This window comes from Carassius auratus, chromosome 50, assembly GCF_003368295.1.
Source record: "Carassius auratus strain Wakin chromosome 50, ASM336829v1, whole genome shotgun sequence".
NCBI classification, from domain to species: Eukaryota; Metazoa; Chordata; class Actinopteri; order Cypriniformes; family Cyprinidae; genus Carassius; species Carassius auratus.
The window spans coordinates 4,914,618-4,938,567 of NC_039292.1; the positions used below are offsets into that span (position 1 = coordinate 4,914,618).

The following is a 23,950-nucleotide window of genomic DNA, read 5'->3' on the forward strand; positions in this document are numbered from 1 at the left end:
TAAATTATCATTGTTAAATTAAAGCAAAAGCAAACTTATTTCACTTAAGCAGCAGGTGAAAGTATTTTTTCATACCCTGAGTTTGGTTTTTCCAGGAACGACAGTGGAGTTTTCCTTTTATACAAATACTGGACAAAGACATCAAAGATCAAAGATCAAAGATCAAACTCTATGAAAAACAAAGTCATTGTATAACTAGTGCACTAATACCTATATTATAATTCACTTACCAGTGTTCGTCCCTAACGGTGATCGACTTGCCGGGATTAATTTTCTGTCCGGTATGGAAACATGGACATTTTTCGCTTGGTACACACAGTCCATTCTCATCTTGGTAGAGTCCGTCTGGACATGCGCATCCATCAACAGGCACGAAGTCAACACTGCAGCTTTGGCGCTCAGAGGCGAGAGAAAGACAGGTACGCTGACAGGTCTGCAGCTGATATGAGTAGTTCTGCGAGGCTGGGCAATTCTTTGTATACTTCTCTGTAAAGACCATTTATTTATATAATAAATTAAGTTCTAAAGCAGTTTTACAAAGAATAATGCAAAGGAAAAATGTCACACTGTACAAAATTGTATATGAATTTCTTTGTTAGTGTGAAAAACATTTATAAATCACAAATAATCATACGATTTTCTTCAAATGCAGGATTTTAGCAATGACAGCAAACTGAAATTTTCCCTCTCGTCTATCCATCTACGTTTTCAAGCATCTTACCGCACACAATTTTTCGCCAGCCTTGGAGGGATATTCCTTTAGCCGCACAGGCCCGGACGTATGAGGAGACCACCGCACACAGACAGTCCTCACTCTTCTCACAGCTACAGCTGGAGTATTTGCATCTCTGAACGCACATAAACGGCTAAAGTCACTGCATGTTGTGGAAGCTGAGATATATTGCATTCAGTTTATCATAGATTTGAAGCTAAATAGGATTTTACTTAAATTCTAATAAAATATAACAAAAGTACAAAACATTATTGCCTTAACTCAAACTAAAACTGAATCGAAACATGAAAATAAAAGCTAATTCCAACTATTAATAAATGCTGTAATACAACACAAATAATAGAAAATGAATGCTGAGTTAATTAGTTTCTAAAAGGTTAAGAAAATCTTTCAATAATCTGCAAATGTTTCAGACTGTACCTTGTAGTAGCTGTCTGGATTGACAGTGGTGTGACATTTGGCAAAGAGGCTTGCCTTGTCCTGCATCGTGGAACACCAGTGCTGGGCAAAGTTCTCTAAAAGCATCATAAAATATGGTATTTTTAAGCAATACTCCTGCTAAACAACAAAATGCATTAAAAACAACGTGCACCAAGTAATTTTATGTAAGAATACTGACTGATGCAACAGTATTAGAAGAATACTGCCAGCTGTTGATGTGGTTTTGGTTAAGGTTTGGTTCAAATGAATTTGTGCACTTCTAAACCCTTCTGTAGATGTTTACAACAAATAAAATCCAAAATGAAAACTGTCCCCCTCTGACTTTGCCAAACTGACTTCAGAAGTCGAAGAGTCTCTCACCGCTGTCACTGCTGTAGGAACAGGGGTCGTCCATTCTCTCAGTACGGTCGGGGCAGTTGAACGAGGACTTCCAGGAGTTTGCGAAGGAGACCGGCGTACCCTCCACCACTCCCTGAGGGGTCTTCAGATCATCTGACAGCACTTTGTTAAAATTTCCACAAAGACCTGCAAGAAGACAGAAATCACACATCACCGATCATGATGGATTCACTTTATAATTCAGATGTTTTATCATGCTTTTTAAGACAGAGGTCTCACCACAAGTCTTGCCCTGGAGGCTTTGGTCCACAGTGATGTACACCTGCATGAGAGGCACTAGCTGAATCTGAACCTGCAGCCCAAAGGTGATCTGAAGCATGACGTGAAACGATGACGGCATGAAAACCGTGAAGTCAGCTGAGAGAAAAAGAGTTAAAGACTTTGAAAAACACTTCATATATATATATATATATATAGTTATATAGTTATATATTTAGCACATAGGCTCTAAAACACAGAAAATAAGTAAAGAGTTTATTCTCCCTCACCTGTAATGTACGGAAGTAAAATATCTGCATTGTGCTGTACTGACCCATCAGCTTTAATAACCAGAGGCTGAAGAAGAAAGACCACAGTGTCAGTTGACACTGAAGACTAACATTTCTTGCATTGCAATCACGGGAATATACCACATTTTACAAATATATTAAAATAGAAAAAAAGAAGCAGAGATCGAAGAGGTTTTGGTGTCTACATCTTTAGGTTGATGCAAGCAAATTTAATTTGTACAGGTCTTGATATACGGCTCACGGTTCAAAACCCAGCGACAAGAAGACCATTTCTCATCCTTCAAAAGGTCTTTTGATCTTAGATTGATGTATCTCATCACACACTCATACTGTCAAAAAAACTTGTTTGCTATAAAAGCTAAATATACAAGATTGAGGAAGTTAAGAGGTGTACGCACATTTTTCATGTCGTTGTAAAACAGCACCACAACAGACTTTAAACAGGTATCAGTTTGACGAGTATAACAAGGAGCAATCTCCCCCAGTATGCTGAACTTGGTCTGGTTACAGTCCTACAAAAACATGAAATTGACATTTATTAGGAAATTTCACATATTCCTAAAACATGGATACAAACTTAAATCCCAACATGTTTTAGCAATTAAATAAGGTGTAGTTAGTAACTAAGACATGCTCACTTTTGAAAGCACATAGTGACAATCTCCATTGAAAGTGAATTCTTTCCCGTCAAAGGTGGTGAAGTGAGATCCTTCCTCTAAAGAGCACAGGCCAGGACCGGGGATACTCGTACAGACCCATTCTCCCTCCTCACATACACTGAATTACACCATACAATTACAAACAGATGTTGAAAACAATGAGCTTCAGCGTTTAACATGATAAATCACAGTTCTGATGTTTTTATGTATTTATAACATTTTTCCATGGCATCATAATTTAGCATTTTGTCAGGCATATGCATTTAATAGTAATATTGACGTATATAAATATTTTTCTTCTATACAAGTAAAATACAGAATGCACTGGGATATAAAAAATATTTGCCATACATATATATATATATATATTAGAAATATGAGTATAACCGAGTTGTGATTTATTACCATTCTCCCTCATCTTTGCGTATGATCTCTCCTGTGCTGTAGATGTGGTCATGCTTGCACTTACACTTTTCTGATGGGATGCAGCCTTTGTTTGAAATGTCATCAAACACAGTTCCTATAATGAAGACACAATGCATCAATATCGACTTTATGTGGATCCTAAAGAAATACATAAAAGACACTAAAACTTTATTACAATTTAAAATAATATATATATATATATATATATATATATATATATATATATATATATATATATATATATATATATATATATATATAATTCTTCAATTCATCCTTCTTCAGTGTCACATGATCCTTCAGAAATTTGGCACTCAAAGAAAATGTCTTATTATCATTGATGTTGAAAACAGTTGGGCTGCTTACTCTTTTTCAGGATTATTCAAAAATATCAATCTTGTAACATCAAAAAGTAAATTAATTGTATTATTTGATTTGTTTTATTCAACAAGGATGCATTCAATTAATCAAAAGTGACAGTCACTTTTGATTAATTGAATGCATCCTTGTTGAATAAAATGACCCAAGACTTTTGAACAGTAGTTTATATTAATAAATAATGGTTTATATTATAAAAATAGTGGTGCTGACCTGGCGGACAGAAGCAGCCATCAGTGTTGTGTTCCTCACATAGTGAGTTTGTGTTTTGGTGTGAGCATGTGTCCATACAGGGGGAGCCGCTTTCAGAATGTACCATATTGTAGGGACATGTCACAGCTGCATGAAAACACAAGACACACAGCCTTTAGTCTTTACATCTGCTAATAATAATAATAATAATAATAATAAAGAACAGCTCAAGAGAAAAAGAATCCCATCATTTTTTACTGGAATTATCAAAGTACTTACCACAGAATGCTGCCGTTCTCCAGTTCGGCGGAGCTCCTCCAGCGTGAGAGCACAGACGTGAATATTCAGACAGAGACGCACAGATCGCAGAGGTTTTGCTGTCTTTATCTTTAGGTTGACGTGAGCAAATATCATTTGTACAGGCCTTGATATATGGCTCTGGGTTCAAAACCCAGCGACAGGAAGACCATTTCTCATCCTTCAAAAGGTCTGCACAATCTGTCTGCTGTTGTGAAAAGGACATGAAACATCTTGAATCTCAAAGGTTCATATTAGGTAACAAAACTAGAATTCTGAGTTGCTTTTGGGACATAGAGAATTATAAACTTTCTTCTGTAACTTACAACTTTTTCACATTTGTTCACCACATTTTTCTCATCTGCGTTTTCAAAAGGATCTTCGCAGGCATGCATTGGGTTGCGAACTCTGTGCTTATTACCAAACTCAACATAGCCAAGCCTCCGTCCTGCAATAAATAAGACATTTGACCTGGGATATTCTTAAAACTCCTGGAGATACATCGAATTCAAAATAATCATTTATACTGTTCACAATTGGCTAAAAATGACTACATATTGTAAAGTAAGAAATCAGGCTGTAAATGTGTCTTACCGGATTCAATGAACTCGTTATAAACTGGGACGCCATTGAAATCGCCACACAGTCCACAAGTGCGATTGGAATATTTGGAGTCGAGTTCCACCTAACAAAGGGCCACATAGAACTTCAGTGTTACATCATTTGCCATAATATTTTTGGCTGTTTGGATTTTATGTCAGTAGTAATGTTAGGTGATTAGAGCAAGCAAAAGACTAGAATATGGAATAGAGATAATATGTGTTGAGTCTTGTGGGAAAAGGCCAGTGCCTGCCCTTGGAAAACAATGGTGTTAACAATACAATGGTACCAAATTATACCATAATTATATATTTGTTATTATTTGTCAGTATTATACACTAGTGAATATTACTTGCCGGCTGAAATTCAGTATTGGAAACAACCATGTTCATAAGGACAGATATACTGTACATTTCAGTTTGTAACGGACCATTGCCTTATATAGCATTTATTGTAACCCCACGTTGCTTCATATTGCACAATATGCTCAATCATTCACTGTCTGGTCACTCCCTTGAAATGTCTGCTACTGGTTTCCTGTGGTGTAAACTAGTTATCGACAATTAAAAACTGTCGTGTTGTGCAATAAATACATTCTGCTCCTTCAACTTCAACTCAAAAGATTATGAACGTCAAATGTAATGCCATAAAAGCCAAACACCTGTTTTTAAACATTTTGTCTACCTATGACCATAAAACGCCATCTCCATCGTGATTTTAAAGTAGCCTACTGGGTCTGTCAATCATGTATTTCGAGGTCTGAATTATTAAAAGTTTGCTATCCTGCCCATCAGTGAGCTCGGTATTCGGTTGTGACATACAGAAAATACGCTGATTGACACTGCATTGACCAATTACAATTTTGATTATTTTTCCATTCTAAAGAATATACTGCTCCACAACTATAACAATGAAATTCTACCTTCAAATTATAGTTTTGGGTAACGATAGGATAAAATGAAAAACCATGAAACCAAATTCATGGAAAGAAATGGGCACTGCTTTAAAATATGGAGGCTGCAAAACAACAACAACAAAAAACCTTGTAGAATCTATGGTACACTATTAAGAAATGCTAACCTATAAATGTTATTTTAGGGAGCTATTTCTACCTAGTCTAATCTAGTGCATAGATTAATTAGGTTAATATTTTTGGGTTGAATACAATCTAATAAATTAGATGTTACCACAGGAAAACTTTTGCATATTCAGTGGAGAAAAACACTTAAAGAATTTACTCAATTCAACCCATTTTCATCATCCTCATGTCAGTAAGTATATGCTGGTTTTGTCACACCTAAAGTTTGCAACACACTCCAGGTTTTGCTCCGTGCCGAGTTATAGAGTTGAATCTGTTCATTATAATATAAATAATGGAAATAATAAATTGATCGCGCTGTGTAAAGAAATTCATTGATCATAACAGAGATTGCGATGAACAAAAAGTAACAGTTTTTTACTGATTATTAAAGGAGTGCTCTTTGCTGGCTTTCTAGGCTAAAATCCAATCAAAATATATTTTCAGCCGCACACTCTTTGCAGAGTTTTGTGAATGACATACGCATAGTTACGTGGGATTCACTCTCGAAATAGCAGTGACTGACATAGTGATAACCAGAGCAATGGATGAGACAAAATATGTTAAAATGTGCATTAAGACTAGAGCACCCTCACTAATTTCAGAAGGACCTCAGTGATTTATTTGTAGAACAAAATCACTGGGCCTGGCTGATAAGTTTTTATTGTAGAACTATATACAAAAATAATAAAATACAAATGCATTAAATAAAATAGTTGAAGTTGAAAATACAAATGCACTAAATTAAATAATTTAATAAATGCATATTTACAGTTCGCACTTAAATAAGTATTGCATAATGAAATAAACAGAACAATATTTAAAAGTGCATATCCAGTCTTGTGAGTGGAGAGGTTTGTGCTCGTGCATTTTATGGATGTGCTTTCATGCTACATTACTGCGCTCTCGACATTTTGTCAGTAATTTGTCTTGTCTCAAGACCCTTACGAAAGGAAAATATATTTACCAATATATTTCTTAAAATATATTGTGATATATTGTAATATATTATTTTCCCTTTTTATTTTCGAATATTTTATATATTTGAATACATTTAATAATATATTGATGATACAAATATTATATAATATATTGCAAAATATACAAATGATGGCCACTTTCAATATATTGCAATATATTGGAAAAAATAAATATTTTTATACTGCAATATATTTTTGTTTCATAAGGGGATGCACACCAATAATGTGTTTTCTAAGCCATGTTTATGAAAAATTATTTAAATGTCCTAATTGAACTATGGCCTAATCCTGGTTTCTAAGCCCTGTCTGTGAACATAGGCCATATTTTACTGTATGTAGCGTACTGAATTAATCCATGAATCTGACTCAATTACTGATCGGTGGAAGGACTTAAGCAAGTTTAGTGTATTTTAGGTTTGCAAATCTTTTAATAACTCTGAAATCCATTTGAAAACATGTAGATAAATATGTACTTTTGTAAAAGTCATTTTGAGCTCATGATGAACCAAATTAGACTACAAGCTCACCATAACAGCATCATTTTTATTCCACTTGACAGTGATGCCCATTTTGGAATAGAGCCGGGTGTAAATTGTGTTCTCTTCCACAAGAATCCCTGCGAGTTGCACCGGCAGCTTTACTCTGAACAAGAGAAAAGATTCAAATGAAAGATTGACCAGCCAGAATAGATTTTAAAGCCTTTTAAATCTGTAAAAGGATTAAGCAGCAGCTGGGATTCCCAGAATCTTACTTTTCTTCGTTGACTAGGACCTGTTTCTCTGTCAACTCAACACCAATGTCATTGATGGTAATCGACACCCTGCTGATCTTCGGCCCAGTGCTGTTTTCTGTTCTCTTCACGTGAACCGAGAACTGGTGAATGAGGCTTTGGCAGTCAGACACCAGGTTATACTCGCACATGCCTGGGAACTGGTACACGTCTCCATCGAACGTCTTGAAGTGGAAGTCTCCCCACATGCTGCAGATGCTGTTGACATGGTTACTGGGATAGACTGAAGAAAGACAGAAAGAAAGAAAGAAATATGATAAGTTGGAGAGAATCTAAAGCATTTGGCAAATTTTGGTTCTTCTACCACAGGTCATAAATTAAAATATAATTCATTAAAAAATCAATTAAACAAAATTTGTGTGGCATTTGGAATGTTGATCACTGAACTAATGTATGTATGTCAAACGTAATGTATTATTTAAAAAATCCATGCTTACAGAAGTTATATAAATGTATTTAAATTTGAACTATATGTCATTAAACTTTAATTACAATTATGCTCTCTGTTTGTAAACTCACTGACAATTCAGTAATTCATATGACATACTCAGATAACTGTTGATTTGGTCACTTTCACATTTGTACTAAACGGTCAATCCACAAATTCATGCAAAATTGAACAAGCTGAACTTCAAGTCATCATGAAGGGAAGTAAATAAACGTTGTCACTTTTTTGCAACTGGAAATATTTAGTAACTTCTAAGGCAAGTCATCAATGGTCAACTGATCGTATCAGGTTCAGGTGACGAAACTATGATCTTCACAACTTGAAACTATTAATTTCACATTTATTTTTTAACTTCATAACTGATGTACATACTTAAATTCTAACATGCGTAAACATGAATAATAATAATAATTAAAAAAAATCATTTTTGGGGATATTTATTCAAATATGGGATTATTAACCTTTAGAAAAATAATTAATTCATCCAAAAATATAAATATTTATCATCAAAGCTTTTGGAGTATAATAAATAAATAAATAAAATAAAATAAAATAAAATAAAATAAAATAAAATAAAATAAAATAAACGAGACAAATGAAACCTCTTAAGAACAATTTCAAGTAGGAGGTTTTTGACTGAAAGTGAACTCTTACCCATGGTTGAATTAACCTGAATGCCGGTTAGTGCCAGAAGCAGTACGGAGACCGTGGATGCTCTCCACTCCATGGTGAGAGAGGTCTACAGGTACAGCTCCAGAACTGTTGGATTTTTTTTTCATACCATCTTTTATATAATTTCTCACATCTTTCTCTCTCCACCCTGCAGGGAGGGTCTGCCAGCTTTCTGTGGTGTATGTTACAGAAAAAAAAATCAGCCTGCTATTACAAAAGGCCAGTGATGGCATGTGTGTGTGTGTTTGTGTGTGTGTGTGTGTGTGCGTTTGTGTGTGTGTGTGTGTGTGTGCGAGCAGCAGTTTTTCTGCCACTCTCAGCAATGTTTTATGAGACGTTTATTAAAATATATTCAATGAATATTATATTTACAGCAGAGTGTTAATAATTTACAGCTTTTGAGGATTAGAAAAAATAACATTCAACTCTAAATCCTGCAAAATATACAATGAGTGATTAATAAACCATTCAGCAGCAGATATAGGGAACGGAATGAAGACTAATGGTTTTGTGCAAATAACTAGAGTTTTAGTGTCCTGAGTTTCTTTGTAGACCTGCATATGAATTTCTCAAGTAGGATATGATCATAAATGTGTCAAAAGTATCAAATTTCCCATCAAGCTTACAGCAATATGCCAGTAAATGTTGTGTGATCATGATTGCATGTTAGGTTTGAACATCCTGTGTGTGTTGCAGATAATCTGACGTTCAGCATCTCTGCAGGTACACAGGTGTGTCTCAAGCTGAATGCCACCAGTGCTTTCACAAATTAAAACAAACTGACCGTCCACCATCCGGCTGCGCTCATATCATTCTCCTTTTCTTGTTCAAGATATCAGACTTGTAAGAAATGCGATGTCACGCATAACTGTTTATGGGTATTTCTTCAGCTATTTTTTTAAGCACGGTTGACCCTGTGGACCTTTCGAAAAATAGTTCATCCGGAAACTAAAGATTAGTCATCAAAACGTTTTACAGTATTAACAGCAGAATAAAACAGAACAAAATAAAACAATAATTACATTTTAAAAAATAAAATAAAAAGTAATTCCAATGAAAGAGTAAAAATTTGAATTAATAAAATTAAATAAATAAATACAAAATAAAATATCAAAGAGTAAAAAAACTATATTAGCCTAGTCTAGCATAGTGCAGACCCAAGCCTTAATGGGGCCTTAAGCAGAATTTTAAATGCCGCCAGTATGACTGATTATTGTGAATGCAATGATTATTTGCACATGTAATACACCCATTACCAATTTTATTTACTGAAGCTGTTTTCCATACAACATACCAATGTTTTTACCCTTCTACCATTTTTAATTGTAACAGTAGCAAATGTACAGTGTACTAAAAAGTAGCTAAATCAACAAGCAGACAATGCATTTATGGAACAGAATGTTATTTTAGCAACATAAATTATTAAACACGCATCTAAAACAACGACTCTTAATCTCAACTCGAAACAACTCAATCTTTTTGAAAGAAGATCTGTGTGTCAGATACGACACACACACAGTCAAACACACACGCACTTCTACACAGTTTTACACAGTGATGAGATAAATTCAAAACAATACTACAAAAAATGGTAATAAATATATAAATGTAACAGTATCCCGTTTTTGAAGATCCTCTTCAACATCACAGGCTATCCTGAACTTGGCCAGACAGCGAAGGTGAAGTCCTCTCACATGCCTGATGTCCTTGTGTCATTGTTCACAAACAAGATAGGAAAATGTTTAGTCATGTTGTCCATATAACACTGCACTCTGTTACTATTACCTGATGTAAACTATGAAACAGTTGTGACAGTTACTGTATTGAAATGCTGGCGCTGCACTTCTTATGCCATTTCAAAAGGACAAATGTACACATTACTTGGATATGATTCACAGTTACAATTTTACAATTTTTAAATGTCATGCTAAGAATAATAATTTATTAAACAGTATTAAACAGTATATATATATATATATATATATATATATATATATATATATATATATATATATATATATATATATATATATATATATATACTGTTTAATACTGTTTAACCAGTAAAGTTATTATATAAATAAACCTGCAAAACGTTTCGAGTTTTAAACATACACCACTACTAGTTTTCATTTCACACTTGCCTGGTGGACTCATGTCTTAACGCAACTCATTGTTATACACATTAATCACAGAGAAAGAAATAATAAAATGCATGCATTTATTTCATGAACTCGATTTATCCGTGCATGCATTTAGATCAGGCTTTAGAATTTCTCGGATAACATTGAATGCCTGCATGAATGAGTGAGAATGAATGAGAAGTTAAATGCAAACATGTGGTCATGCATGTTTTGTATTTAGGGTGCATGAGAGGTTTGTGCAGGTATTTATACTTTATGTCTGACTTTTATTTTTTGCATGCATGCATGTGTTTTATGCTGTGTATTGGAGGTTTATGCATGCATTCATTTTATCTCATCCCTCATGTTTTTATCACATATACTGGGTTCATTAGAGCACAATGGCAGATGCTCTCAGGAGGAGGTGGATGCAGACAGTTGTGGACCCTCCACAGAGATGGACCGCCAGAGATGGACCGCACCCCATCACCTCCACCAGAGGAAGATAAGACCGAGGGGAGACGGTGTACAGCAAACACTGACTCTTCTGTTCTTTAGTGTTATCACTTCTCTTTTATATATTTTAATAAGTACAGGTCAGATGTTTTAATTAAAAATATTGGTATGTTTTAAAGTTTTCTTTTTTTAAATCACATTTCAATATAATTTGACCCTTTTTAATTGCAATTTTCTTTATAATTCTTATCATAATTGTATAAATATTATTCTAAAGTAAAAATAAAACATATAAATTAATCTCTGTCTATCATCAGTAACTGTCTCGAAGTTGTGCAATTCCTTCATTTATTTCCTAATATATAGTTAAATCACCTTCTAGACGGTGACAGATCAAGGAAGTGGGCTAAATGATTCTTCAGTGGAACTGACAGAGGACCTGGAGGAGGACTTGTGTAAAGTATGGGACATATGTATGAGGCAAACTTCAGGATGTGGCTGTATTTCTTCAAGAGTTTAAAGCTCCAGGTATCTTGCTGGGTTTAACCGCAAAGTCACGTACTCCACGGCTCACACTAAGTTATTTCACCAACGTAACTGCTTTACATAATGCTTATATCATCTTATAATTACTCATAGCTTGTGTTACAGGAAATCTGCGTTGGAATTCTGGGTAATATGATGCATGTGTATCTCTCAGTCAGAACTCTGACCTATGGTAAGAGAGACACAAATAGCATCTTTCTCCCTTTCTGTTCACCTCAGAATAATTGAACTAGTTTTGTAAATACTATCCTGCTAATTCTGTTAAATGAAATCATGTCCGACTTGGTCTCTGGATCTCAGCGCTGTGTTGCTTCTGCTGCTCGGGGACGGTGATCCACCTGCGGAAACTTGCAGGTCAGTGCTGATAAAGCCCTGTTACAAAATTTGAAGAAAACTTCGCAATATATGCTGCATTCTACTGTATGTGGTTGTTTGACTTGCAATACTGTGGCTTCCTCAGGCTCCTGCTCATGTGCCAGTCTCAGCCTGATGTCGCCCCCGTGTGGCTAGAGAGGATTCAACAGCAGCCGTCTGTGTTTCAGCATGAGCAGCTGCACCAATGGTCAGTGATATTTAAAAATGTTGCTAATGGTACTTTAAAAAAAAAGCACAAACTTACGCATATATTTATTTTTTCATGAGTGATTTTTGCTTTTTAGAAATCAACATTAAATACACATTTACTACTACTAATAAATAACCAACATTAGCTTTTTATTATTAATTTGTATTTGTGTTAATATTTAATATATAAATCATATATAATTTGTTGAATTTATATTTTAAATTATTAAAAAGGTTAACATTAAAAATTACTTAAATTAACTGGATATCAGTTAATATTTATTGTTTGTTTTTGTGTCATTATTATTGTTTATATTAGTTTTTAATGAACTTTATAAAAACAAAATTTGTTAGTTTGGGACCAAATGATTGCTTAATGAATAATGAATAAGTTTAGGTCATTCTTATTTATGTTAATATTTCCTGTAAAATAAATAATATATATTAAAGGTTATATTTTCACTTAAAATTGTAAATTCATCAACATATTTCAAATGAATTGGCATCTTATATTAAAATACAAAAGAGAATTTCAAAATACTTACATTTGATGTGTTTTAACTAGTTTAAATTAATAAAACGGATTTGAGCCTCTCAAGTATTGGGACGCCAAATACTCTCTCTCTCTCTCTCTCTGCAGTGGATTCGCTGGTTAAGGTTGGGGAGCTGGTGGATAAGCTCTTTGGTGAGGATGAGGAGATGATGAAGAGTTGGGTGTCCACCCCACCCAGCAACAATGACCCAAATAAGGACACACAGCAGGACATTGTGTCCTCTCTGCTTGAGGCCGCGCACAGCTTAGGTGAGACATGTTAATTAAGGTGATGTGACCTTCTGCTCGTCTGTCTGTCCGAGCTGTTTACTACCAACATATCCTTCTGTCTGCTGCTAGAGGAAGAGATGACGTTCCACCTGAATCTGATTAATGTTGTTTTACAAAATGAATTTAGGCTCACATTTTGTAGGTCAGAAAGTCCAGAGGATCTGGAAGTGTATCTTCATTCACTCAAGCTTCTGATTACAGTAGAAGAGGGCATGCAGGCACTGGGTGACACACACACACACACCGACCCTGAAAATCTATTTATATTTAACGTTTTTGTTAGGGGCAATAACATTCTCACTTTAGCTACACATTGGCATTCCTTCTCTGATATTCAGTCACTTATGCTCACCAAGGCTGCATTTATTTGATCAAAAATACAGTAAAAACTGTAATATTGCTGTTTAATATAATTTATTCCTATGATGCAAAGCTGAATTTTAAGATATCATAACTCCAGTCTTCAGTGTCACGTGATCCTTCAGAAATCATTCTAATACACTGATTTGATGCTCAAGACGTTCCTCATTATTATCAATGTTGAAAACAGTTGTGCTGCTTAATATTTGTATTGAAATGGTGATACTTTGTTTTCAAGATTCAGCATTTAGTTGAAATAGAAATCTTTGTAACATCTTTACTGACATTTTTGATCAATTTAATATGTCCTTATAGTATACATTTTTATTTTATGCAGTGATTTCTTGTTTTTACCTCGTCTCCAGTGTCAGATGCATTGCTTTGTTTGTTGAATGTTTGCTGTTGTATTGCTGTTTTGGTTTCATAATGTGTTTTTATTCATATCAGGTTCAGAATTATTAGAAGTCTTATTCGCATCCTGCAGTTCAATGCTGAATGCCGTCAGAGCCGAACAGCTGGAAACCCAGAATCAGACGAGAGTCAGAAAGAAGAAGAGAAGCAAGTGAAAGATGAACAGCTCAAAGCTTTAGTTGAAACCACAGCCGAGTTCCTCTCAGCCATCCTTATAGAGCTGAAAAAGGTGAAATTGGCAGCTACAAAACAGTAATACATTATTAAATTCTAACTTATCATTTAAATAAAAAAATATATTTAAAAATATATAAATTAAATTAAAAAAAAATATTATACAAGTATAATTTTGTACAAATATTCTATATTATATTATAAAAAAATATAAAGTTATACGTTTACGATAATAAATAATAAAACTATATTAAATTCCAAGTTTTATGTATTATTATGTTAAATTATATTATAAAAATGTGATGTATAAAAATAATACATTTTATTTTACAATATATACATTTTTAAGTTAATATATATCATATAGTATACTATATTAAGAACAAATTATGTTGTATTATATTATATTACACTATGAAAATATACAATTAATTTCGAAATTCCTAAATTAAAACATACAAATGTTAAATATATTACATATTCATTTATTGAAACTTCCCTTTAATCTTCAGGATCTGTTATCCTCCATAGTCAAGGAAGGTTATTTGACAGAGAGAAGCTGTGTGTCTGTGGTTGACACTCTTGTACCTCAACATGTAACAGCGCTACGTTCTTCTCCTCTTTTTTTGTATTTTTAGTTTTTTAGCTGCCCCTACAGACCCTGGTTGATCACAGATCTTCTCATATTCTCTCATCCACAGGTCATGAATGGGTTGATCTTTTGTTTAGATATGACAAAAAAAAAGAAATAAGTTTTCACAGTAAACATTATAGCTTAAAATATTTGTTAGAATTGTGTATATCATCAGCTGTGTTTGAATCCTTTGACATTTCTAAATAGTAAACATAACCTGTTTTGTAGAATGTTGTGTTTTATATTTGTCCTGGAGTACTTGTTTTTTCTTTTTATTATATTTATATATTTTCAAGTTCCCAAAGTGAAATAACTTTCAGCATTTGATAGCGAACAAGTGCCGAAGGTTTTTTTTTTTACACACACTTGGAGTGTTTACTGATGTTCCCTGCTAAAAAACCCATCAGGTGTCCTGCAAACGTGCGTGCCACGTCTGTGCTGTGATCACCTCTCTCATTTGCTTTCCAAATGGCCAACAGAACGGGGAGAAAGGGACTACTGCGCACTTCCCGCGTATGTGACGCCAGCAGGAATATAGCAGCTCTTTAATTAAGAGTTGGGATTGATATGCAGAGCGTGCTGCATTCTTATGGAAATGTGGTGTGTAGGAGGAGGACCTGAGAGAGACACAGCCAGACACTCAGCTGGGATCTCAACCTGGCCTGAATGGAAAGCAGATAGGGGCTAATTTTAACCACGTTTGCGTGATTTTAAGCCGCTGGCTTTTTGTTTTTGAGGGAATCTTGGTTGGCCCGAAAAGGCCATATGCTCAGGTTTACAAGGACCTTTGATTGACGTGTCTTTTTTTAGCTCTACCTGAGGAAGATCTGACAGTCTCACCTCAAGCCGAGGAAGCACTTGAGTTTGTTAGATCCAGACCACTGAGTGTTTGAGAGAACGATGAACTGATACGAGATGACAGAAGACTGGTTGAGATGGAGGAATCGCTGTTCATGTAGAAGTGAAAGCATCAACATTGATGATTAGCAGCTGTCAATCAATCATCATCCAACTGATGCCCAGAACATGCACCATGACCTAAAATGCACTTCGCCCACTTTCTAGTCTACTATGTTAGATGTGTACAACAGCCAGTAAAACTCATACATTTGGGTTGAAATGCACACAAACGCCAAACCTTTGACATTTAGTAACTGAGCCATCTTATTTATTTTATTATTTATAAAGGCATACAGCAGAAATGCACGAGCAAGTAAATTGACACCTTAAATTGATCAAAAGTGACAGTAAAGACATTCAGAATATTACACAATTTTTTAAAACTTTCTATCGATCAAATCCTGAAAAAATGCATATATAATGCAGCACAACTGTTTTCAACATTGATGATAATAATAAGTGTTTATGCTGTATTTTTGTTCAAATAAATGCACCTTTGTGAACATAAGATGAATGTTTTTTTTTTTACTTTTTGGCGTTTTTACAGTCAGAATTGACATTATTCACACTTTCTTAATACATGCTACTGGTCTAGTTGTTGTGATTGATTCATTGGTTCACATTATTCCAATGAAACCTTTTTTCTCTTTCTAATCTTTCATCAAAATGTACATCTGAATATACCTTTCCAGGAATACATCTTATTTTTTAACCCCGGTTCTCCACTCTCCACTTAACTCCCTCTTTTCACAAACCAATTAATTTGGTTGTTAAAATTAGCTCCCTGGGTAACATTTACCCTGGGTAAAATCAGATGCCACTGTTTTATTTGGGGTTAAAGTGTGGCCTAAATGATCCCAAAAAACATCCACAAACTTTGTCATTATTTAGTGGTAGTCACCTCATTATGGTTCGTATAAAGTCAGTGGTTATTATTTACGATTGATTACCTCAGAAATTCCATTTGATGAATAGACAACTGGATCAGGTAGGAACTCAACAATGCATGTCATTAAACATGAATGAGGTCTTTGGAGTAGTCAGCAGGCACGTGACACATGCAACCACACGTCTGCATTGTGCTCTCTGGCACGTACGTCCTTTTTTTCACTCGTTCGTCCAGCTGCTTGTGCGCTGGAGCTCATTAAGGGCCGTGGAGCTGCCTCTCATCACAGTCTCCTTCAGCTGCTGTTTATCTCTCCTGTCAACATGCACACAATGAAACTTTCTTTTGGTTCATGCTGGAGATCCCAGAATAACTCTGATGCCATCTCATACTTGATGGTGTGTACTAACTGTTTAAAGATGAATTCTGTCATTATTTACTCACCCTATAATGTTTTCCTTTCTTTCAATACAAGGACAGTTTATAGTGCCCACAGCTGTCAAACTCCAAAAAGGACTGAAAAGTATCATAATTGTATAATAAATACTATATTCCAAGCCTTTATAAGCCTTTATATGTGTTCAAAATTACCCTAAATTTAACATACCTGTCATAGGTAAATATAGATTTTAAAAACATATTAAAAACAGATTTTTTTTCAGCTTTTCATATGTTTTTAAAATTACATTTCTAATATAATATTATTATAATATACATTTATTATTATTATTATTATAAAGGACCACTTTATATTTTTCATATTTTTTTATATATGTAGATGCAGTCCAGCTATATAATACATAATACATATTACAAAATAACTACTTCTATATTAATTATAAATACTGTTGTGTGTGTGTATGTATATATATATATATATATATATATATATAGTAAATTAACACACACACACACATACTGTATATATATATATATATATATATATATATATATATATATATATATATATATATACACATACATACATATATATACAGTATGTGTGTGTGTGTGTTAATTTACTATATATAAATAATATATATTTATATATTTCTCTTTATAGATATGTAGAGAGAGAGAGAGAGATAGAAAAAGTGAAGAAATTAAGAAATGAATTTATCACAGTGAAAATAATCTTAATCAGTCCTAAGATATGCATTATTATTTTTTTTGCATAGAAAATAAAAACAGTGTTCCACACAGAAATAACTGGTATGGAATAACATGAGAGTGAGTAAATAGTGACATAATATTTAAGTAAACAATTGATTTAACATTCTTCTTTCTTTCTTTCTTTCTTTCTTTCTTTCTGTTTGCTTTTAAACTTGTTTATCTAGTACCTGACGTGATATATGTGTAAAGAAGGAAGTGTTAGGAAGCCTTCAGGAACATTTTGATGCCTATCAGTAATGACAGTCCATCTGCATTAATGGAAACAGGGTCCAGTGAACTTGCAACCCTCCCTGGCTTTGAAATATCAGAATGTAGTGATTTCTCAGCCCGAACCTGACAACTATTTAAATGACTGATTCCTAGTGAATCTGCATGTATAGCAGTGGGGTTCTGCTGATCCACTGATAGCATATGTTTTGTGTTTGTTCTGTCGGAGATGAAGCTCCTAAAATGACCAAGAATGACACATGATGAGTCAGTGTACATGAAAAAACACTTTGCTTTTGTATACACTTTTATATGTATATAGTGTGAAATTAAGTGACTCACTTCCAGTAAAAAGTTTCACAATTCAAACTCATGCTATTGTTCATCCCTGCTGAACTCATTTATAATGCAAAGCAGATTTTCGCATACAGCAGATGCCGTGCATCCAGTTCATGCTAGATCTGTGAGAACAGAATTAGACAGGAAGCTATTTTTATATATTACTGCAGCAGTCAAGCCTAAAGTTGCCCTTTATCGCTATTTTTGTGTGTGTGTGTGTGTGTGTGTCTGGGCCAGGTTATCAGTGAGGGGTCTGTCTAGGATATGCATGTTCTCTGTGCCACTAAATCATAAAACAAAATATTCTAAATGAACACAAAAAATGTATAAACACACTCACACTTTCCCTTGTCTCTAGTTGCACTCTCTCACACAGTGGTTTTGTCAATACAAAATGGATTGTGATTTTCTGGCTCTTCAGGGAATGCCAGACATCATTCGGCAAACCTGCTTGTAAATGCATACCTAGTCCAATTTTTGCTTATTTTATTTTTATTGTTACATGGAAGATGAAGCCTATAGCACAAACTTGAATGTGACATTAAAATGGTCACAGCACAATCTGTTTAGAACATTTCCTGTTCATAATTCATCTATAAAAAAATAAAAAATAATGGTAATGATCCTAAAATAATCATTATTTTCTTTATGAAACATGTCAATGTTAGCGTGAAATTGTGTTGTCTTGGTGTTTCTAGATGTCTTGTGGTTGTGAGGGAGCTGTAATGAGATGAGTATGTACCGATGAGCATTCGCTGCCGCTAAGAGCCTCTTCAGAACAAACAGCACAAAGAAACCAGAGGCTGCATAATGTAAGCCAACCCTTCCTTTAATTAACACTGAGCTTGCTTTGTGTGTGTAGAGAGAGAGATAGACTGACTCATCATGTTTAAATATCAATTTCTAACATCAATTCACTTCTTCTAACTAATCTACTCCAAGCTATCAAGACAAGACAAAACATATTCAGCACCAATCTTTAAAACTACCGGTCGCATCTACATAGCTACGAACCTGTTTAAACCCACTCGAGCTCTCAGTACGGTTGTTATGTTTCAGTCACCTTTCAGGGTTTTATGGTTTGTGTAAATTTAGCAAGTATACAGTAGGCTACAAAGTTTCCCTTTTATGTTACCTAATGTTCCTTTTTCTGGCTCTTCTGATTGTCATCACGTGTGGTAATGTCAAAGCAAACAGACTCTTCAAAGGCTCATGGGACTCTGACACAGCACCCATCAGTCATGACAGCACAGCGTCCGTGTCGTCTCCAGATCCCCGGAGCTCAGGCTTTGATCTAGCAGCAGTCCTCGGCCTCCTCCCCACAGACCCCGTCCAAACGCCTGTGCTGTTGATAGGAGTTTGTTTGTCTTCCGCCAGGTGGGCTTTCCTCAGTTTACACACTGCCCACCCTCCCCAAACTCTGACACGTGTAAGACATCACAGCTCCTAGATTTAGATGATGATTTGTGTCATAATTATTTTTAGCCTGTAGTCACACTAGACTTCCAGTCTTCCATTTAACAAGGGTTATGTCTTGTGCTGTATGTTGGTAAACACTGTGTGGCACCTACAAATTTTTATATATATTTACTGTATAATGAATATATATATTCATATACACAGTATGGGGGGGGGGGTTATTTGTTGTATTTTAGTATATTTTAAAATACAATCTTAGGAATCTTGTGTAACGTCTTTATTGTCACTTTTGATAAATTGAATGAATCCTAAATTATATAGATTTTTTATTTTAGATATTATATAGATTGTATGGAAATATGCTATATATTTTGTTTTATACATACACACACACACACACACACACACACATACTGTATAATTAATTACATATAAAAAGTACAATTAATTTATGATTTGTTTACAAAAATATTTTAATTTAATTGTTTTTCATTATTTTCTTTACTGACATATTTTTGTTATTATTATGATTATTATTATTTACAATTGATTAAAAACAGGAGCCATAGTTCATGACATCATATCCTGTTGTGTAACATATGTAATATCCTGTTGCCCACATTTGTTGCAGAAACCAACGCTATTTCTTTTTTGAACACACCCTTAGACTAACAATGTTGATTTTCTTACAATACTGAATTCATTAATGTTTACATTTGTACATGTCAAAATGTAAAGATTTTCTGTATTTCATCAGTCAATATTTGTCGTATCCTGTTAATTTAGATTAACATTTTTTAGGCAACATGATAAATAGTTTTTATAGTACAATTCAGAAAAGTCAGAATTACAAAGAGTCGGTATTTGAATCAAGCTCCTTCATTCATGTTTTCCAAGCCTCCTTAAATGCAGAAGTTGCTCACCACTGCTTCTATCTCAGGCTTGTGTAAAGCGTGTGGTCCTGTCATGGGAACCTTATCCGTCAGTCCACCTGATACGTCAGTGACATGTGACCCAAACCCCAAAAGGAAGGGTGGGAAATTTAGACCTCAGTCATTCTGGTTCCTAGAAAAAAGTGCTCAGTCCCACACACAGATAAACTGGTTTTAAGGAGATCTTGGCCTTCAGGATGTTTTCCTTCTCTTCTTCCCACTTCAGTATCACGTGAGCCTTGTCCCGCATTTAGGGTTCATGGTTAAATTACAGTAAAAGCCCTCAAGAGGATGATCTCTCTGTGCAGGGGGGCACCATTGAAGCATTAGATTGAGGTGTTTTAGGCCAGCAGATTTCATTAAGTTTGATGGGTGGACCGTACTCTACTCTACTTAAGTGGAGTGCTAGGACTGACTTTAGACGCACACCTTTAAGACTCATTCATGGAATCAGAGTAAATCCTCTTAAAAAACAAAGATATCAACACTTTCTCCACGTTAAGTCTGGAATATACTTGACCCATATAATCATAAGTGGGGTCACATGCTTCTTTAACCAACGTCAGTCCTATGCCCCGCTGTATTTAAACTCTTTGTAACTGTTTAATTGCTTGCAATATAGTAAAAGAGAAAGAAGGCTAAGTTATTTAATTGGCTTTTCAGCACTGCATTTCAATTGTGATTTATTTGGCAAGGATGCATTAAATTAATAAAGTGCAAGTAAATACATTTACATTGTTGCAAAAAAGCCCAACAACATCAAAATAAAAATATTCTTGAAAGAATCCTGAAAATCCTGTTTCCACAAAAATATTAACCAGCATAACTTATCAATATTGATAATAAGAAATGTTTCTTGAGCGGCATATCAGCATATCAGAATGATTTTTGGAGGATCTAATGACACTGAAGAATTCAGCTTTGCATCACAGGAATACATAGCATTTAAAAGTATATTAAAATAGAAAAAAAGTTATTTTAAATTATAATAATATTTTGTAATATTATTTGTTTTTACTTTATTTCTGACCAAATAAATGCAGTCTTGGTGAGTATAAGAGACTTCATTAAAACATTTTTGAATGGAATGTTTATATTGGTCATGTTGTATTAAACTACTTTTTTAATATTGAATAAATATTTGTATACATACAAATGACGTTTTAACTTAATGCTGTAATGTGTTCTATGTATGTTTTTTTTTTTTGTTTAAATGAACAATATCAAATTTATAGTGCAACGCTTAACAGAATTAAATTAGTTGAACAATAATGTACATAACACCATGAAAAGAGACACAAATTGTTTAGTTTTATTTGTACATAAAATTACTATTGTTAATTTCTCTACAATGTTCTTTCTAAATAAAACCAGAAAATATTAATTATTTTATCATGGTGACTCAGAAAATGCATGTTGACTGTTGTATATTTTAAAACTATTATAATTCCCATTTTTAGGACATTTATTTAATAGTTTAATGTTAATTAAAAATTATTTCCCAAAACTAATATTTAGTTTTTCATGTGCAGACAGATAGGAGAGATTTCAGGAAATACTTTTTGGTGTCCGGTGGACGTGATTGTTCCTAACTCCTGCCAGTGACATGGCTCTCCTCACACACAGATCTTTTTGTGTGCAGAATGTCAAAGAGAATATGAAAAGGTATGTCCCTCATAATATCCCCATGACGTGAGAAGCTGTTCATTTTCCATTTGCTGTCAGGAGGAAGATTAACTCGCCACCCCTCCTCCCCCTCTTCAGGACTTCATAAATAGCAAAGCGCACAGTCTCATTGTACTACAACAACTGTAGCACATACTGCTCAAAGACTGACAAACTCATTTTAATAATAAGAAACATCAGCATGTACTCAACTAAAAGCGAGGGACCGCGCAGAGGAAGATCTTTTGACTCCATGAACATTGGTCTGACATTGGAAGAGAAGCAACTTAACAATGAGGTAAGTGCTTTTTCTCCAGCATTTTAAAAGACACACTTTTTTTTTTAACAAATTCTGTCATTTTGCATACATTTTATGATTATGAAGTTTTCAACAGGTGGAGTCACATAAAAAAAAAAAATAATAATAATAATACATTTTTAAAAAAAACGATGTTATAAGGTTTATGATGCCAGATTTCCAGGAAGAAGAGATTTCTCAAATGTCAAATGTAGAGGAAACTGAAGTTGACAGATGCAGTGGTGGACATAAAAGCTCTCCATTCAGTTTTAAGCGTAACACATCCATGCTTGACACCGTTATGTTCCAATCCTCCTCGCGCCAAATCTAAAGATGCATCAAATTAAGTACACTTAACAGAGATGTGCGTGGAAGAATGATTAATTGCAGCCTAATCCCAGTGTTAGATTAAAACAAAAGTGCGCTAATAATAGGCTTCCTCGCTCTCCAAATGAGATTGTTTTAAGTCGACAGACACTAGCCCGTCTATGTTAAACCGAGACAGTGAATCGCAGTACTCTGAACCTTGCCACGGTCAGTTCACTAATGCTGTCGGGAATCCTGCTGTCGGGAAGACGAGGACAGGGACGATTACTCTCCCACATGCGCGATAAAAGAAACATGGTCAGTAGACGACAAGCCTTATTTGAGGGTCAGTTTAAGCTACTATTTTGTAGTTAATAAATTGAATTAAATTATGAATGAATAATTTCTAAATGGCTTGATATTAAGTAAATAGCAATGCTTAAAGTATAAAGTAAAGATTATACATTTTATTATAATTAATCAATTTATTATTTATTTGTTTAATACTATTTCACGCTAATTATTGTTTAAAGATTATTAAAGATTATGTAAGATCTTTTGGCATTTTTGAACGAGTTACTGGTGAAGAAGCTGATGGTCGTTCTCTCATAGTATATTTTGAAGGATGCAAAAGCAATTAAATTAAATTAAATATATATATTTAAACATTTTTCAAATGCATATGATGCATATAGTTCACATACATTATATATACATTTTTTATATCATTGATCATAATTATCGGTGTGATTTCTTGAACCTAATCCCACGTCTGCAACCTTGGGACAGGGCTCGTGGAGCGTCCCTCTGCTGGCGCTTATGTTAAGCAGGTCATGATGAGTGTCGCTGTCCGCGGTTCTGAACTGACGGAGGAACCAGCACCTTTAATCGGATGACCTGTTCGCAACTGGAGTTTGTTGTAGTTTAAAATTATGGCGCCCTGCAGTGACGTTAATTGCAGTTTTTGACCACTTTGAATTTCTCTTCAAATAGAATTTAAATTCATAAAGATGAGCAGAAATGACAGAATTTATTTTGACAAGTTATCAAGTTATAATATAAATACATGCAGGGCCTATACATTATGATGGTATGGCAGTAATAAAAAAAAACCTACTATGCATATTTATTT

General features: G+C 34.3%; 2 protein-coding genes and 1 pseudogene across 2 annotated transcripts in view; 2 read left to right on the forward strand and 1 right to left on the reverse strand.

Moving 5' to 3' along the window:
* The window catches only part of LOC113066384 (mucin-2), a 37,623-nt gene extending 28,900 nt beyond the window's left edge, over positions 1 to 8,723 (reverse strand). Inside the window, exons 1-17 of the mRNA XM_026238291.1 lie at positions 8,585 to 8,723; positions 7,444 to 7,705; positions 7,220 to 7,334; positions 4,629 to 4,719; positions 4,361 to 4,482; positions 4,017 to 4,242; positions 3,759 to 3,884; positions 3,147 to 3,261; positions 2,721 to 2,859; positions 2,481 to 2,594; positions 2,062 to 2,128; positions 1,793 to 1,930; positions 1,535 to 1,699; positions 1,154 to 1,248; positions 722 to 848; positions 231 to 486; positions 76 to 128 (exon numbers count right to left, since the gene is read on the reverse strand). Of these exons, the coding sequence (XP_026094076.1) occupies positions 76 to 128; positions 231 to 486; positions 722 to 848; positions 1,154 to 1,248; positions 1,535 to 1,699; positions 1,793 to 1,930; positions 2,062 to 2,128; positions 2,481 to 2,594; positions 2,721 to 2,859; positions 3,147 to 3,261; positions 3,759 to 3,884; positions 4,017 to 4,242; positions 4,361 to 4,482; positions 4,629 to 4,719; positions 7,220 to 7,334; positions 7,444 to 7,705; positions 8,585 to 8,657 (2,284 nt within the window). The 5' untranslated portion in view covers positions 8,658 to 8,723. The remainder of the gene's footprint in view (positions 1 to 75; positions 129 to 230; positions 487 to 721; positions 849 to 1,153; positions 1,249 to 1,534; positions 1,700 to 1,792; positions 1,931 to 2,061; positions 2,129 to 2,480; positions 2,595 to 2,720; positions 2,860 to 3,146; positions 3,262 to 3,758; positions 3,885 to 4,016; positions 4,243 to 4,360; positions 4,483 to 4,628; positions 4,720 to 7,219; positions 7,335 to 7,443; positions 7,706 to 8,584) is intronic.
* Positions 8,724 to 11,196: 2,473 nt separating this feature from the next.
* Positions 11,197 to 13,353, forward strand: LOC113066385 (protein saal1-like; annotated as a pseudogene).
* A 9,015-nt stretch (positions 13,354 to 22,368) lies between these two features.
* The window catches only part of LOC113066434 (tryptophan 5-hydroxylase 1-like), a 5,343-nt gene continuing 3,761 nt past the window's right edge, over positions 22,369 to 23,950 (forward strand). The window contains exon 1 of the mRNA XM_026238326.1: positions 22,369 to 22,512. Coding sequence (XP_026094111.1) covers positions 22,417 to 22,512 — 96 coding nt within the window. The 5' untranslated portion in view covers positions 22,369 to 22,416. The remainder of the gene's footprint in view (positions 22,513 to 23,950) is intronic.